We start from the raw sequence: 17,336 nt of genomic DNA, 5'->3' as shown, positions 1-17,336 counted from the left end.
GGCAAGAACATTAAAGGGTGGCAGGGAGACGAACCCAGCCTCCCGCTTCTAGATGATAGTCTGGCAGACAGAATCTTTTTAGTATGAAATCGAAGGGCGATGGGGGCTGATGGAGCTCAGCCTCCAGTTGCTATGATGAAGACGGTTTACAGCTGTTTTTACATCTACGGGAATGACCAGGGATGTCATTCTCATTTTTTACCCAGGCACCATCAACCGACCTCACTGAGGCAGCCAGGAGTACTCAACGGCTGATGATGACGATAGATAGCAGTCATATTGTACATCTGCACCGGGAAAGGATGCTGGTGTTCAGTGCTGCAGCACCCATCTACCAGCCATGCAGTAGACATAGAGTGACATTGAAAAAAGGCGAGAAACATTTTCCCCTTTTCTTCGGTGGGGGGGGAAAGGTGTAAATTGACGACATATACCTGAAACACCCGGGAAAATGTTTTTGACCATTTCAGGCATTGGAGCTCAGCCAAGAAATGCAAATGCTTTTCGAGACTGCGGGGACTGTGGGATAGCTGGATGTCCTCAGTACCCCTCCCTCCTCTCCTGAGCATCTATTTGATTCTTTGGCTTTCCGTTACTCTTGTCACACAGCATGTGCTGTGGCTCTGTCTGTCATAGCCTGGAGATTTTTTTCAAATGCTTTGGCATTTCGTCTTCTGGAACGGACTCTGATAAGAACAGATTTGTCTCTCATAAAGCGATCAGATCCAGTATCTCCCGTACAGTCCATGACTGGAGCTCTTTTTGGATTTGGGACTGCAATCACCACCTGTGCTGATCAGAGCTCCACGCTGGGCAAATAGGAAATGAAATTCAAAAGTTCAAAAATTCACAATTTTTCGTGTCTACCTTGGCCAGTGCATTCCGAGTTCAGATCGCTTTCCCAGGCGGATCACAATTTGTGCCTGTGGGATACCGCCCAGAGGCCAATACCGTCGAATTGCGGCCACACTAACCCTAATCCGACATGGCAATACCAATTTCAGCGCTACTCCTCTCGTTGAGGAGAAGTACAGAAATCAGTTTATAGAGCCCTTTATATCGACATAAAGGGCCTCGTTGTGTGGACGGGTGCAGGGTTAAATCGGTTTAATGCTGCTAAATTCAGTTTAAACGCGTAGTGTAGACCAGGCCAGAGTTATACTTTCTTTCAGATTTCATGTTTGTTGTCTTCTCTAACCACTAAACCACATTCTTTTTCTAGAGCCAGGAGTAGAACCCAAGACCTCTGACTGTACCTGTATGCTACTGCTGTTTAGCTAACACATCCTCTGGGAAAGGGTGTGTCAGTTACTTGTCTGGTGACTGAACTAGGGTAGAGGCTAGCAATTATTCCTATATCTCAAGGGACATGGATATGGAAACGCAGAATTCAAACTCTGCTAGTGACTCTCATGAGGAGATGTTATTTTGAAAGTTTGTTTTTAAAAACTAATTTATTTGATTCACACTTTGGGCAAACATTCTGTAGTTCACATTTGTAATTTAAGCTATCTATAAACTGTAGAAGCATACACTGAAAAACAGGAGTTTCACACTTTAGTCATTTATAAGGCTAGAGTTTTGCCACGGAAGTCATGGAATCTGTGACTTCCAAAGACCTCTATGGCTTCAGCCCTGGCAGCTGGGAGCTGCAGGGTCCCCCCGCTTCGCCCCCACAGGGGCAGGGAGCTGTGAGGCACCCCAGTTGCCATGGGCAGTGGGAAGACCCTGGCAGCTCCCCGGCCACTGTCGTGGGTAGCAGGGGGAACCTGGCAGCTCCCCAGCCACATGGCTCAGGGGGACCCCTGCAGCTCCCCACTGCGCCAGCGGCAGGTGGATTCCTGCAGTTCTTGGCTGCTGGGGAGTGGGCAGGTGAACCCTACAGCTCCCCTCTGCCGCTCAGCCAGGGGGATCCTGGAGCTCTGAGCCCCCATGGGGTGCTCCAGAGCTCCCAGCCATCCCACAGCTACCCAGTCCCTTCCCATTTTATTATGGATATTTTTACTAGAAATCAGGGACAGGTCACAGGCTTCCGTGAATTTTTCTTTATTGCCCATGACCTGTCTGTGACTTTTACTAAAAATATCCATGACAAAATCTTAGCCTTAGTCATTTTTTATCTTCTCCCTCCCTCTCCAATCCTGGGGTCCTACACCAAGGTACTTCAACTCTGTGTAAAGCTGGGAAATAAGCACGGAAAATTTGTTGAGTCGCAGATTAGTTTGCTTCAGGACTCCCTCCCCTCAACTCCAAACCTGAAAAGCATGGATGTAACATTGCCTTCAGCACTGTTCATCACACACTCCAGCACCTACATAGAGCTTTCACTTCCCTGCTGAAAAGCAGTACCCACCCCAACTTCATCAAACTCTGTCTGGCAGAAAACCTCACTGATAAACTCGACAAAGTTAAAGCAGAATAATTGTGCAGTCAATCAGATATGCTGATCTGTTAATGCAACTGTGTCTGAGGTCACTGTTAAGGTTTTGCAAAGTTTGATGAATTTGGAATATGTATTGCTTTTTTATATCAGCTGCTTTGGGAAGTAAAAGCATTTTGGAGTGTGTTTTTATCAGTGTTGTGATATGAAAGTGCCCAGGAACACAGGAGACTTTTGCCATGACTTGTTTCCATGATTTTTAGGTTCTGAAGTGGTGCCTGTATCCTGATGTAACTTAAATTGTCTCGAAGTGAAGTTTTTGTGTTTAAAAATTTACTATAATCTAGTGAATACTCCTCTTCTCTCACATGAATTGACTGCCCCTGTTTTTGCCTGAAGTCCTAACCTGGGCTTTTTGGGGACTAAGTTGTTTTAGGGGCTGTTGGAAAAACGATAAGGAACATTAAATATGAAATCCAAATCTACATGTTTATGCATGGTTCTGTATTTGTCTAGATTAGATAAACAGAGAACCATGCATAGACCTAATTACTGGAGGTAGTATAGTCTAGTGGCTATAGCACCATCCTGGAAACCAGTAATCCTGGAAACCATGAATTTCTGAATACTAATACTGGTTTTGACACTGACGTGCTGTGTGCTTCTAGGCAGGTCACTTACATTCTGTGCCCAAATTTCCACATCTGTAAAACTGGGGTAATGATACTTTGCATAATTAACAGGGATGATGACCAAATTGTTTAATATTTCTGTAGAGCTTTGAAAATGTAAAGGGGCTTTGTAAGTCCTAAGTATTTACTGTTTCACAGATTGGAGTGGGGAGAAAACAGATTTTAAATCAGGTAGTCCCCAGTTCTGGAAGGTACTTAACAAAGTGCCTAATCTTCAAGCATTGACTTCTATGTGACCTATTGATGTGCTTAAAAGTTAGACAGGTGCATAAGTCCATTTCTGACTGTGAGCCTTAATAACTAAGAGTTTAGTCCTGAGTGGACTGAAGTCAATTTAAAAAAATCTCCTATTGACTTACTCATGTGGGATCAGGCTGTAACCAGCCATCCATATTAACCAGCTGGCTACAAATCTACAAGCCTATTTGTAGGTATCCCAATGCTTCAAAATATATTGGGTATTCAGACTTCCTGTTGATTTAGGTATGTGCTGCAGAGACAAATAGTTTAGGAACTCTGGGTAATTCGTAGGGGCTGACTATTAAAAGCCATTGAATAAAATGAAATGAAATTTATCAAACAAATGACTCAGTTGAAGGTTTATAAAAAATGTATTTAGCAGCACATATATAATGCAAAGCTTTAGTTATTTGGAAGGGAGGTGAAAAATAAAATGTGTATTAAAAAAAAGTTGTCTTTGTATAATAATTTTGACCATGAAGCTCACTTTTTGTGTCACATTTAGGTCCCATATCAACTGATGTTGAAATCCTACAAATCCAGTGTCTCATTAGGACAATTTTAAGTCCCTCCTCAGCTCCTCCCACTTTCTATTTTCAAAGCTAATACAAAGAAAAGGATGGGAATTTTGTTGAAAAATGAATTTATTTTTCTAGACACTATTTGCAAAACATATGGAGAGAGCATTTATGCATATTTGAGCACATATACATATTACCACTGAAGTGATGAGGACAGTGAACCACTTTATGCCGGTTTTCTTATAGTGGTAGTGGTGGTAGGTTCATTTCCACTAATAACTCTCAGTGAATAACTGAATAAATTTATCCTTATGCCAAGACCATACTTTGCTCTTGGTAATTTTGTGTGATAAATATATACTCGGTTGGTCTTTCTACTCTGTGCAATATTTAGAAAACTTATGCAAAAGGCAAAACCTAAACAAATGGTGCTGGTGTTAATTTGTATTTGTGATTTATTTAAAGTATTTATTACCTCGGCAGAAGATAGTCCAAGAATGAAAATATAGAGCATGATCACCAGGGAAACATAACACTGACTAAGGGGAGTACTGTAATACAATTTCAGAGCTGCTCTTCAAAAATTGTACTGAATGATGAAACACATTTTCCTCATATTGCAGAAGCATGAGATTAATCACTGGGGAAAAATAAATATTGTAGGATGAAGATGAGGTTCAAAGGATAATAAAAGGTTTAGAGGATAAAATAACAGTTCCTTTAAATATTAGTTAAAATTAACATATGCATGTGGTAACTGAAATAGGCTAAAATAGCCTGTACTAGATGACTTCTTAGTGAGGAGTCAGGCCAATAAAGTGCCAGTCATGTTATATAACAGTACAGAGCGGAGTTGCTAGTAGTAACTCTCTTGGAAAACATGATTCACCGTAAAGTACTGAATCAATGTTAACTGTGGAAGAATGGATGGTGCTGTTTTTTTTTGGAAGACTTGCAGTAAGATGCAATTTGTTGCTATGCCTCCAGCTTGGGTACGATATGAAAAAACTATGAGATGATAAAATGAGACCAATATTGTGCGGAATGTTTTGGAAGTATTACTTGTATAGCAATTGCCTAAATAAAAAATACACAGTGGTATTTGGGAAGTATGAACGAATTTATTCTTTTTAAGGCTGCTAGGCCCAAGGTAAAGACAATATAAAAATGCAAATAAACTGAAAAACTTCAAGATGTCTTTGGTGTGAGCTACGAGACAAGTTTAGTCCTGCAAATGACGTGCATTGAATCCAGAACGTGCAACAAAGGCTAGAAAGATTTAAGATACTGTTTGTATTTTAGAGAGCAGATGGGAGATTAAATTTGATTTTGAACAAGTGTGATTACTGTATTTTTGTTCACAAAACGTGAACCAAAGTATAAAACAAATAATAAAATTAGAGAAGACAGAGTCCATAGAGAGTACCCTGTGTCCTTTTGGATTTTTGGAGGGCTTGGTTGTGCAGTCATTAATCAGATAAAACTCCATTTGAAATTTCAGTCCTACTGCATCTAGCCATTCATTGGCTCACATGTGCAGTTTAATGCTTGCCAAAATTGCATATTCTTGTCCTTTTTTAAAATAGTTTCTCATTACCACAAATCCATCAACGTCTCTGAACTTTTCAATACTTTTCTTCCCTCACTGACATCTCTCCCTTCTGTTGATTTCAGAGTCCCTTTGCTCTCCTTCAGCCTTTTCATTATTATTTTTATTTATTATTTATTATTATTTTTGCTTCCTTTCCCACTATTTTGTCTTTTCTGCCAGTCTCCAACCATAGCTGATGTCTCATTTGCACCTGTGTTGCTAAGCACCTTGGTAGAAAACTCAAACAACCTTCTCTGCAAATTTTTTTGTCTTTTCTTTCAGTTCATCCATCTTCTTTGCTAAAGAAGTTTGGTTTCTCATCCTTCCCTGACTTTTGTATCTTTGACTCCCAGCAGCTTTTCTCTATCTTTGACAGTGTAGCCCTCCCGCTTCTTCCCACCGTACTCAGGATCTTGCCAGGTTTTTTTCCCCTAGGAGGAAATTGAGGCTTTCTGTCACAAGTATTTAGTTGCTCTCTACCACTCCGATATCTCCTACAAATGATTTTTATACCCATCACTTATTATTCTTTAACTTCTTCTCCCTTACAATATTGCACCTCTGACACTTGTCTTTGTATCCCACTGCCAATTATAACTCAACCCAGGGGAGTGAACCCTGCCTTCTCCATTGATTTTAATGATTCCACTTTCCTCCCTGTCACCCAGCGTTAATGTTGACTTCTCTCCTCCTAATACAGGTTGTTACTAAATCCTGTCAATTCTTCCTCTTGACATCTCTTTATAAGAAGATGACCTAACAGTTGTAATCCTTCCCTGTGTCTTGGTCTCCTCCTGCCTTGATTACCACTTCTCCCTCTCTGGCCTTTCAACTCAATTTATCCAAAATGTTGTAGCTAAAATATTCCTCTTTAAATCTGTTCACCACCTTCCCCCTCACCATCTGCATCAAGTTTAACTTTCTCCTCATCGCTTTCATGGAGCTACACAGAACTTCGTGGCCCACATCTTGGATCTTATTTCCTCCTGCTTCCCCTCTTGCTTCCTTTGCTCCATGTGTTTCCTTCTCACGTTTTTCCTTGTGTGCCTTCTTCCATGCTGCCCCTGACACTTGGCACAGTTTTCCTCTTTTTGTGCACCTAGCAACTTCTGTTACCCCTTTCAGATCTCTCCCCAGAATTCATTGTTTGCATTTCAGCCCTTTAAAAAACAGCCACTGCAAAATTCATATGCCACTTCCCATTCATACTAGCACACCATATACTGGGTTTCATCTGAACTGTTTGTTGAGATCAAAACTGTCTATGCTTGAGCAGCATCAAACTGCGTACATCAACTGTGGCTCAATGCCTCTTGTGGAGCTGATGTTATGATATCAGCATAACAGTGCACTTAAAGTTGTCTTCCACTAATGTAAGTGTAAACACTTGCACAACTATGTTGTCACAAGGTGGCTTACATCAACTTGACTTTGTTGTGTAGACCAGACCACAGAGCAGGAGAAACTCCCTCCTTACTTAATTTTCCAAGACTGGGGGTTTCTTTTCAGTGTCTTTCCATTAACGTTCGTAGTCCACCACTGTCTTTCTCTGGGTGCTTAGAGTTAGTTATGTGTACACAGCTACCCAGGAAGTGACCCTCCCTGTCTGATTGCTTCTCCACATGGCTGTAGTTGTAGTTTAGGGGTGGTATACACTGAAAAGTTACATTGGCATAGTTGTCTTTTAGGGGGGTGAAAAAAAACACACCCCTGAGAGACATAATTAAGCCAACCTAACCCCCAGTGTAGACAGCGCTACGTCGGTGGAAGAATTCCGTCATCAGCCCAGCTACTGCCTCTCAGGGAGGTGGATTACCTACAGCGACAGGAGAACCCTTTCCATCCCTGCAGTGGAGGATTTGTTTTGATATAGCTACATCTCTTAGGGCTGTGGAAGATCTATACCCTGAGAGATGTAGCTGTAGCAACCTAACCCCTTGTGTAGACCAGTATTAGGTCAACAGAAGAATTCTTCCGTCAACCTAGCTACTGCCTCTCTGGGAAGTAGATTACCTATACCAGTAAGATAACCCTACCCCTCATCATAAGTAGTGTCTACACTGAAGTGCATTTTAAATGTAGACATAGTCCTGATTACTATTACTATATATATAATATGCGTATATTCATAGTTGTAACCTATATATGTATATCCTAATGACCATCAAGTTCAGAACATTACAGGCTTTCATAAAAGGCCTTACTTGATATATATTTATACACAATAACATTGTATTGAACCAGTTGATCCAAGTGCTTACTCTTTGTAGTTCAGGCCCTCCTGTTCTCCCTTGGGGTGTGTCTGGACCCTGATTGTCACTCTAACTTCCTCTTGCCTTCTCCAAATTCTTCTCTTCTGCAACCTATGTTCCTTCCACTAAGTTCAATGCAGGCTGCTCCAGTACATAGGCCCCATGTTGGGCACTCTTGATTTTGGGCTGAATTTCTTACTTCAGGAATGCAGGGGCTGGAAGCGCTGGCTGGGAAGAAAAGAGCAGGGTCTTGCTTTACTTTTCCAGTTAAGCCTATGATTCATTCTGTGATGACAGTCTGAAAAGGAAACCAACATGCCTCAAGATTTTCTAAACAAAGGTGGCTCATGGCCTCCTGGGGCGTGACTCTTCCTGCACTAGCCTGGCATGTGGACCCTGCTGCCACACGCTAAAAGTTCCACAGTGCGCTTGAACTACCCTACTTTGAAACAGGAGTAAATTGAAGTGCACTAGGGAACTTTTAGTATTTGTCAGCAGGACACAGACACTTAATGTGAGGCAAGCTAGTTCAGGGTCGATTTGCATCGCTGCTTGCTGGAAACTTAGGCTATGTCTACACTTGCAGAGTTTTTATGCTGTCAGTTTCACTGGTGATAACCAGTAAAAGAAAAATGCTGGTTTGTGTTCTCACTTACTTCCACAGGCGTCAGATCATGTTCACATTTGCAGCACTTCTGTCGCCAATGAGAACAGCACACTGAAGGCAGCTATCCCACAGTGCACCTTTCTTCATTTTGAGGATAGGTTTTGTGGGAAGGGGAGAGGGGTGATCGTGGCCCATCCTGCCTCCCTGCTCAGCTTCCTCTCCCTAAACACTGATCTGGTCCAGTAGCTCAGCATTGCTCCAAGCAGGGGATCATTTGCTCCGTGGAACAGCCATTGTCACTTTGCCACATAAGTGAGCACTTGCCAAAAAAACAGGAAGGGGAGTTTCAAAGTTTCCCCCATGGGGCTTTAAAGGGGGGAAGGGTTGATGTCTGTTTACCTGGCATCAGAGCAGCAGAGCTGCTGGCCAGAGTGGTCACCTAGGCACTGTGGGATATTTCCAGAGGCTAAAACCTGTGTAAACTGGAAGAACGTGTTTTCACTTGCACATCACTGCAAAAGTATCACTGGTAAGAACTGTACGCCTCTCGGGGAGGTGGTTTTCTCTTTGCAGTGAAACTTCTGAGTTTCTCCGCAAAAAGTCATTGGCAAGTGTAGATGCATGGTTTCTGTGCAAAAAAGGGACTTCTTGAGCTTTAAATGGCAAGTGTAGACAAGCCCTTAGTGTTTGTATAAGCCCTTCATCTGGAAGAAAAGTTTACCCTATATGGGGCAAGCAGTTGGATATGAATGGAGAGGCCAAAGAGACGTGATTTCTACAACCACTGTTGGGGAGAAAGTTTTTGACTCAAATTGTGATGCTCTGCAACTTTAACTGACAATCTCATGCTGCTGTGTTATGCAGTTATGATATGCAGATATTGGCAATAAAAAATGAATGCCATACTCAATTACCTTTGTGTATGCCTTTTCAGTTGGAAATTTGCAATATTAGGGAACTGTAAAGCTGTGTCAGATAAGAAGTCAGCTAGTAGGCCAGGAGCATATGTAATAAAGTATTTGTACCTTGAAACATAATCTTCTGTTTTCCTGCTACTAATAAATTTTATTTTCATTGCTGAATTATATGCTATTCTTCCAAGTAATGATTTATAGCATGATAGAACCTTGCATTCTTACTATGTATTACGAAAATGCAAACTCCAAGAAAATCCAGACTCTTCTGCTGCTTGTAGAAAATTGTAAAAATTAGTGTCAGAAACTTTAGTGATTCATGAATCTCTACAGATACAGGCTTATCTGTAAAATGAGAATTAACTGACGTGGAATAAATTTGATTATCATTCACTAAATCTCCATTTGCTTGGTTGCCTTTTCAAGCTATCTTACAATATATTGTCCACATCTATTCCCGTCCTTCCATTCTTCCTTCCTAGCAGAATGTAATTTAAATGCAAGGAAGGGAAGTCTTGCGGGTTAAAATACCACACTGGGATTTAGAAGATCTGGATTCCATTTTCTGGCTCTTGCCATAGAGTTCCTTTGTCACCTTAGACAAGTTATTTCATTTCTGTCTGTCTTCACTGTTGTATAATATGGGTATTATTTACTTTTCCCCAACCCGTTGTCTTATCGGTTAGAGTAGCTCTTTGCAGAAGGGACTGTCTCTTGCTCTGTGCCGAGAAGAATGGGCCCTCAATCTCAGATACGGCCCTAATTCAGAAAAGCATTACATTGCTACTCAGGACAGCCTAGTTGACTTCCATGGAATTTATGCAGCTGCTTAAAGTTAAGCGTGTGCTTAAGCACTGTTCTGAATAAGAACGATTTCCTGAACCGAGGCCTAAATAAATAATCTTGTCCATCTGTTTTTCTCATCTGTCAAAAGAGGAACTGATTCCTTACTTTTTCTCACAAAGTACAATTACTGAGGAGGCATAGCTCAGTGGGTTGAGCATTGGCCTGCTAAACCCAGGGTTGTGAGTTCAATTGTTGAGGGGGCCATTTAGGGAACTGGGGTAAAAATCTGTCTGGGGATTGGTCTTCCTTTGAGCAGGGGGTTGGACTAGATGACCTCCTGAGGTCCCTTCCAGCCCTGATATTCTTTGATTTCCAGTACTTAAGATGCTGATGGCAGCGATTCTCTTCATACAAAGCTTCCCCTCTAGTTTTTTATGCTATTGCTTTTCTCTTCTGCTCCCTCAGTTCTAATTCCACTCCTACTATTGTTACTATCCTTTTTTTGTCTCCATTGTTTTTATAAACTATCCTATATATTATGTTGTCATCTGTCCTTCTCTCTAATGCATTTTCTCTACCCTGTGCTTTCTCAGCCCTTTCTTTGCAGTATACTGCTGTAGCTCCCTTGAATATGAGCTTCTGCTTTCATCTCAACCTGATTCAGTGGCCAGTGTTGAGCCACTGTCTCTTCCATATACAGTAGAATTTTCTTCTCTTGAAAAGTCTATGCTGCTCATTTTCAAAACTCTTCGTCCTGCCCTGTTGGATATCAGCCATATCACTTTCCCAGCTCCCTGTTAGTATCACTCTAGTCTCTTCCACCTTCTTTTCAAGATAACATTTTAAAGGGAGCAGGTAGTTTTATCATAGAACTGAGAAAGTGACAATAAGCCAGGTGATATGCCAGAGCCAGGAATGCATAACAAAATAGTTTAGAAATTGGACTGGAAAGGGTGGAAAATTTAATACATGCTTAGTAGCAAGTTCTGTGTATGAAAAATACTGATATTGAAAAGAGCCACAGAGTTGGGTTGCTGGAAAAGCAAGAAATAGCATATAGTGCTGCAGAACTGCTGGGGAAGGGAGAAAGGTAGAAAATCTGCTCTGCTTGCTCTGGATTAGTTTTAGAATTCACTTATGTGGGTTTGTCCAATGGTTTCTTCCTTTCTGCATGTAATAAATTAAGTTGGTTGATTTTTTTTAACAGATAAGTTATTCAGATGACTGCAAAATTTAAAATTTTAGAAAGCTTATATTTGAAAGAGGAAACATTTTTCTGTTGTATTTCATATTGGAAAAAATTTGAAAGAAGCCAAGACTTTATCATAAATATCACTATATATACCAATTAGTAGGGTATATTGAATCATGGTCCCTACTGTCATGATATAATTCTCAGTGCTGGCATCAGTATCCAGTTGGAAAACTGCTCCCTGAATTAACTATTTGCATAAGCCCCAGACCCTCACCCACATACCTTGCATAAAGCGCCTTCTCCTGATTCTCTTGCTCATCTGTGAATGGAGTGAGCCTCTGCAACAATTGCCTTTACTTCTGTTTCCCTCCAGTGGTAAAACTGAGTTCCGCAGTTACCCTGAATCCTACTATCCCAGTCTCCATAAAAGAAAATTATTACTAACAAATTTAAAATCACTTTAAGACTTCAAGAAATAGTTCCACTTCTTAAAATTCTTAAACAGTTCTCATTTTCTTTCTGTAAAATGCATGACACAAAAAGAATACATGATGGATTTCTGTGATTAAAGGTAAAACAGGATGACCCCAGTAATTATAGGCCTGTCAGTCTGACATGGATCCTGGGCAAGATAATAGAGCAGCTGATTTGCAACTCAATTAAAGAATTAAAGGAGGGTGATATAATTAATGCAGATCAGTATGGGTTTGTGGAAAATAGATCCTGTCAAACTAACATGGTTTTTTTTTTTAAATGAGATTAGAAGTTTTGGTTGATAAAGGTGGTAATCTTGATTTAATTTACTTAGACTTTAGTAAGGGGTTTGACTTGTTACCACCTGACGTTTTGAGTACCAAACTAGAAAGATATAAAATGAACATGGCGCACATCAAATGGATTAAAAGTTGGCTAACTAATAGGTCTCAAAATTTAATTGTTAATGGGGAATTGCCATCAAATAGATATGTGCCAGTGGGGTCCCGTAGGGACTGGTTCTTGATCCTATGCTGTTTAATGTTTTTATTAATCACATGGAAAAAAAATCATGGAAAGTTTGTAGATGAAACAAACACTTGCTGTTGCAAAAACTATAATTTCTATTGGCTTGGTAAGAAGGCAGTCTGCTTTATGAGGGGAGGGAAAGCTCAGTGGTTTGAGCATTGGCCTGCTAAACCCAGGGTTGTTAGTTCCATTCTTGAGGGGGCCATTTAGGGATCTGGGGCAAAAATCTCTGGGGATTGGTCCTGCTTTGAGCAGGGGGTTGGACTAGATAACCTCCTGAGGTCCCTTCCAACCCTGATATTCTATGTTCATGTTACTTGTAAACTGAGGTTTCATGTGAGGTCAATGAGAAACCATAAACATGGAACTTGACAATGCTATGTTAGCATTTTAAATGCAATAACCTGTTAAAAATACTATCAGAATGCTTAATTGCATCATTCCTTAAAACAGTGGCTCTCAGCTTTTCCAGACTACTGTACCCATTTCAGGAGTCTGATTTGTCTTGTGTACCCCCAAGTTTCAACTCACTTGAAAAGTACTTCCTTACAAAATCAGACATAAAAAAAAACAAACTTGTCACAGCACACTATTATTGAACAATTGCTTACTTTCTCATTTTTATCATGGAATGTAAATATTGTACTTACATTTCAGTTTACTGTATATAGAGCAGTATAAACAAGTTGTATGAAATTTTAGTTTGTACTGATTTGGTTAGTGCTTTTTAGGTAACTTGTAAAACTAGGCAAATATCTAGAGGACTTGATGTACCCCCAGAAGACCTCTGTGAACAACTGCCTTAAAAGATTCATGTTATCTTGTAGAGAGGATTATGGTTTTAATCTGCACTATGTTTAACCTTCCCTGGCAGGACAAAGATGAATGAATAGTGTCTTAGTCAGACATGTTGTCATGCTATAATTCCTCACTCTGAACCTTAGCGTCCAAAAGATGGGGTACCAGCATGAATTCCTCTAAGCTCAATTACCAGCTTAGTACTTGTAGCGCTGCCACCAACCAGGAATTCCAGTGCCTGGTACACTCTGGTCCCCCCCAAAACCTTGTCCGGGGAACCCCCGGACCCAGATCCTCTGGATCTTAACACAAGGAAAGTAAACCCTTTCCTCCACCGTTGCCTGTCCCAGGCTTCCCCTCTCTGGGTTACCCTGGAAGATTACTGTGATTCAAACTCCTTGAATCACAAAACAGAGAAAAATTCACCTTCCTCCCTCCTTCTCTCTCCCCCTCCCAGACTCTCCCTGAGAGAGAAAGTAATGCTAACACAGAGAGAAAATTAACCTTTCTCTCCCCCTTCCCTCCTTTCTTCCCACCAATTCCCTGGTGGATCCAGACCCAGTCCCCTGGGGTCTCACCAGAATAAAAAAAACAATCAGGTTCTTAAACAAGAAAAGCTTTTAATTAAAGAGAGAAAAACAGTAAAAATTATCTTGGTAAATTTAAGATGGATTAGGTACAGGGTTTTTCAGCTATAGACACTGGGAATACCCTCCCAGCCTAAATATACAAGTACAAATTAAAATCCTTTCAGCAAAATACAAATTTGAACTCATTCCATTCAAATGCACATTTGCAAATAAAGAAAACAAACATAAGCCTAACTCGCCTTATTTACCTAGTACTTACTATTTTAAGCTTATAAGAGCCTGTATTGGAGAGATTGGAGAGAAATCTGGTTGCCCATCCGGTCACTCTCAGAACCCAGAGAGAACAACAACCAAAAACTAACAGCACACACACATACTTCCCTCCCTCAAGATTTGAAAGTATCCTGTCAAGTGACAGCCAGGCTTACTGAACTTGTTAACCCTTTACAGTCAAAAGAGATATAAAGTACTTCTGTTCTATTAACTCTTACTATCTGTTTATGACACATGTATTCATTGTTTTTATTTTACTGACACACACAGTAGGAATGGGTTAAACATGTAGTTCAACTTTTAAAATTATTGTACTTTTTGAAGATGAAATGGGAGTATGACTTCAAAATTATAATGCATCTTGTTATTTCTCATAGGAGAAAAGGCTGAGAGAAAAGGCTGAGAGAAGAAAAGCCAGCGGGACAAGTGAAAGGGTAAGGCTTCTTATTGTTTTCATAGACCAATGATTATAGTTCTGGAACTGTAATTTAAAGACTGCGCTTCTTTCTCTCTTTAAACAGTTGTTTTACTTGACTATTTTTTACAGGGTTTCCTAATACAGTAGCATTTTAAAGGATTTTTCTGTTTCCTTGTCATTTTCATCCCCATACTCTTGCGTTATTTTGGTGTGACAGCTAGCTGTGGTACAGTACTAAGTGGAGGAAATTGTTGCCCATTGATGATGCAAGGTTACTTGTTTTTATTTTCTCCTCTTTTGGTTTTCTCTCTTTGCAGTTTTATTTTATGCCCAGAGCATTCTTTAGGAGAGGCATTCATTTTATGCTGTATATCAAGCCAGTTGCAGTTTTTAAGATGTAAAGTGATCTCATCTGATTACTGTATGCTTGTATATGCCTATGGCTCTGCATGAAGCATGGCAACCTGTAAGATTTGCAGTGGGTTTCATTTAGCCTTCATGTTACAAAATTCAGGAAGAATTTTCTCTGTTTAAATAGAAATTTATTGCATGAAGACCCTCTGAAGTATTTATGAGCATATAGTATATGTGCAGTTCCAATCTTATATTGGCATATTTAATATTGTGTATGGTTTGACTTGTGCTAATCTGAGGAAATTCAGTTACAATGATTTTCCAGAATACTGTACAGGCCCAATAATGTGTGTCATTTCTCATACTGTATCTCATTATGCTATGCCTGAATAGTCATGATTTGTTCTTGGCAGTTATCACAGATCAGACTCCCTTGAGCAAACCCATAGTGGTCTCTGTCAGATTTTTCCAAGCTGGCTATGGCACATGGAGTACAAGTCTGAGATGATAACTCATGTTGTAGTTCTGAAGTGGGAAGTAATTACTCTACAGTACAATATGAAAAGCCTGGTTATGCTGAGTATTAAGTATCGCTTCATCTTCAAAGAGAGCTTGAAAGGAGAGCTCTCGGCATCATGGACTTCTAAATCAGAGAGTAGACTTTTTTTTTGCATACAATTTAAAATATAAATATGTATATTTTTAAGTGTGAATGTGGAAGGCTGGTAGGGAAATTACTTTACAGAATCAACAATTAGCAAAATGTAAATATAGGAATAAAGTATTGATCCTAATCAAGGTACTTAATTCTACACCTTCTTAAGGGATAAAAAGCAAATCCATGGTATTTCAAAAGATGAAAAATGCAGGATCTGCAAGTACAAAGGGATCCGTTTATTTGTATATTTCCCTTTCTCTGGTTCTTCAAAGTGTTCTCTCTTTATCTTATTAAAATCAATTCAGGGAAAACTGATACCTGGTTAAAGAGAGTTTCCACCCACTTTGAGTTATTCATGTAGTGCTATAGATACTTATGGCACTGTATAGTATTGATTAAATATCAGTCCCTGCTCTGAAGACCTTACAGGATAAAAGTGTAAGGTAGTGTCATTCTTCTCTCAGATCTGTATTGTGTTTATATCTTCAGTGTTATGCTGCATTTTCACCAGTCCTGTTTCATGTCCTTTGCTCTGTGTGTGTGTGGATGCACAGGGAGTCTTAAAATCCATTCCTAAGTTTTAAACATTGCAAGTTGTTCTGATCCTGGATTTCTCCATTTTAGTGAATATAGTAAATTTGAATACCTCAGAACTTTTATAGGTGTTCTTGCACTTACGTACTGTGGACAGCACCTTTTACAATGTGTCTTGTGGACCAGTGATTCCCAAACTTTGTACCAAGGCAACCCACTAGCTGGAGTTTGTATTTGAACGGAAACCTATGTTTGCTGTGAACGATTCTAGTGCTGCCTGTACATCTAGGAGGTTTTAGTTAGCGGGAAGCCTGTGTTGAAACTACTCTCAGCCTGAATCTCTTTCCCCCACCCCCTCCATCCTTGGAAAGTCCACTGCTGCTTCTGAGGTGTGACTGTTTGAGCGAGCTGCTATTTTTTTATTTTCTGTCAACAGTGTTTCTTCTTCATAAGTCTGTGGCAACCACCATCTGTGCAGTAGCTTCTAAGGCTGACAGAGCTCTCTTGCATAAGCTAAAGTTTTGATTTTAAGTACACAAAGGATGTTTTTTGTTAGTGCTCTGTGCAGTGAAGTCATGTCGCTTTCAGTGGCTCTCACTGAATATCTTGGCATTGACCTTTTGAAGAGAAAATGCTTCCAGTGAGATAGGCAGACAACTTGGAGCCTGTACTTTCGGTCTGGAAAGTGATAGGAAGTAGCAGATAATGTATAAAGATGGCAAGTCCAGGCTGTCTGGATCCTGAGGAATTAATTTAGAATGTCCCCTAGTCCAGAAAATTTCACAGATGAAACTACAGCATCTGAAGCTTTTCACAGTTCACACAAGGTCAGGCTCAAGCAGCCCCTTGTGGGTTCTCAGATTTAAAATGCTAGGGAAAAAATAGATATACAATGTTGAAAAAGGAACTGCAGTTTAAAAAAACGTGCTGCTTAGACAGGAGTTCTCGCACTTACATACTACAGACACTACATTTTACAATATGCCTTGTGGGGCAGTGATTCTCAAACCTTTTACTAAGGCAACCCAACAGCTGCATTTTGTTGAGCAACTTTACCATAGGCAGTGCTACCAGCTCCACCTATAATGAATGCATAAATGCACACACAAAAGAAACTAGTTTATCAGGAAGATTCCTCATTTCTTAAACATCACTTTTATCCGGCTTGTCCTCGTCTGTTCCTCCATGAACGCAACTTGATGCCACACCATTCCATTTTCTTGTGAGTTCTTTCCATTTCTGACCAAAGAGTTTTGTGATGGGATCAGCCCAGCGCGTTTTGGGTCTGCTTAGTGGTTGCTTGTGGTCTAGGGATCCAGTCACTGATGTTTATTGTCCACCTATTGTCTTGCCTGTGGATTAAAGCTATTTTAGAAAAATTCAGTACATAGATTCATAGACTCTAGGACTGGAAGGGACCTCAAGAGGTCATCGAGTCCAGTCCCCTGCCCTCATGGCAGGACCAAATACTGTCTAGACCATCCCTGATAGACATTTATCTAACCTACTCTTAAATATCTCCAGAGATGGA

At 40.3% G+C, this 17,336-nt stretch overlaps 1 protein-coding gene across 1 annotated transcript in view; it reads left to right on the top strand.

The window, feature by feature from the left end:
- DDX10 (DEAD-box helicase 10) overlaps window positions 1–17,336 on the top strand; it is a 340,206-nt gene that overhangs the window by 224,073 nt on the left and 98,797 nt on the right. The window contains exon 16 of the mRNA XM_032780205.2: window positions 14,219–14,275. Coding sequence (XP_032636096.1) covers window positions 14,219–14,275 — 57 coding nt within the window. The remainder of the gene's footprint in view (window positions 1–14,218; window positions 14,276–17,336) is intronic.

This window comes from Chelonoidis abingdonii, chromosome 1, assembly GCF_003597395.2.
Source record: "Chelonoidis abingdonii isolate Lonesome George chromosome 1, CheloAbing_2.0, whole genome shotgun sequence".
Lineage (NCBI taxonomy): Eukaryota > Metazoa > Chordata > Testudines > Testudinidae > Chelonoidis > Chelonoidis abingdonii.
The sequence above is the reverse complement of the archived record's forward strand: the minus strand, read 5'-3'. Positions and strand labels throughout refer to the sequence as shown.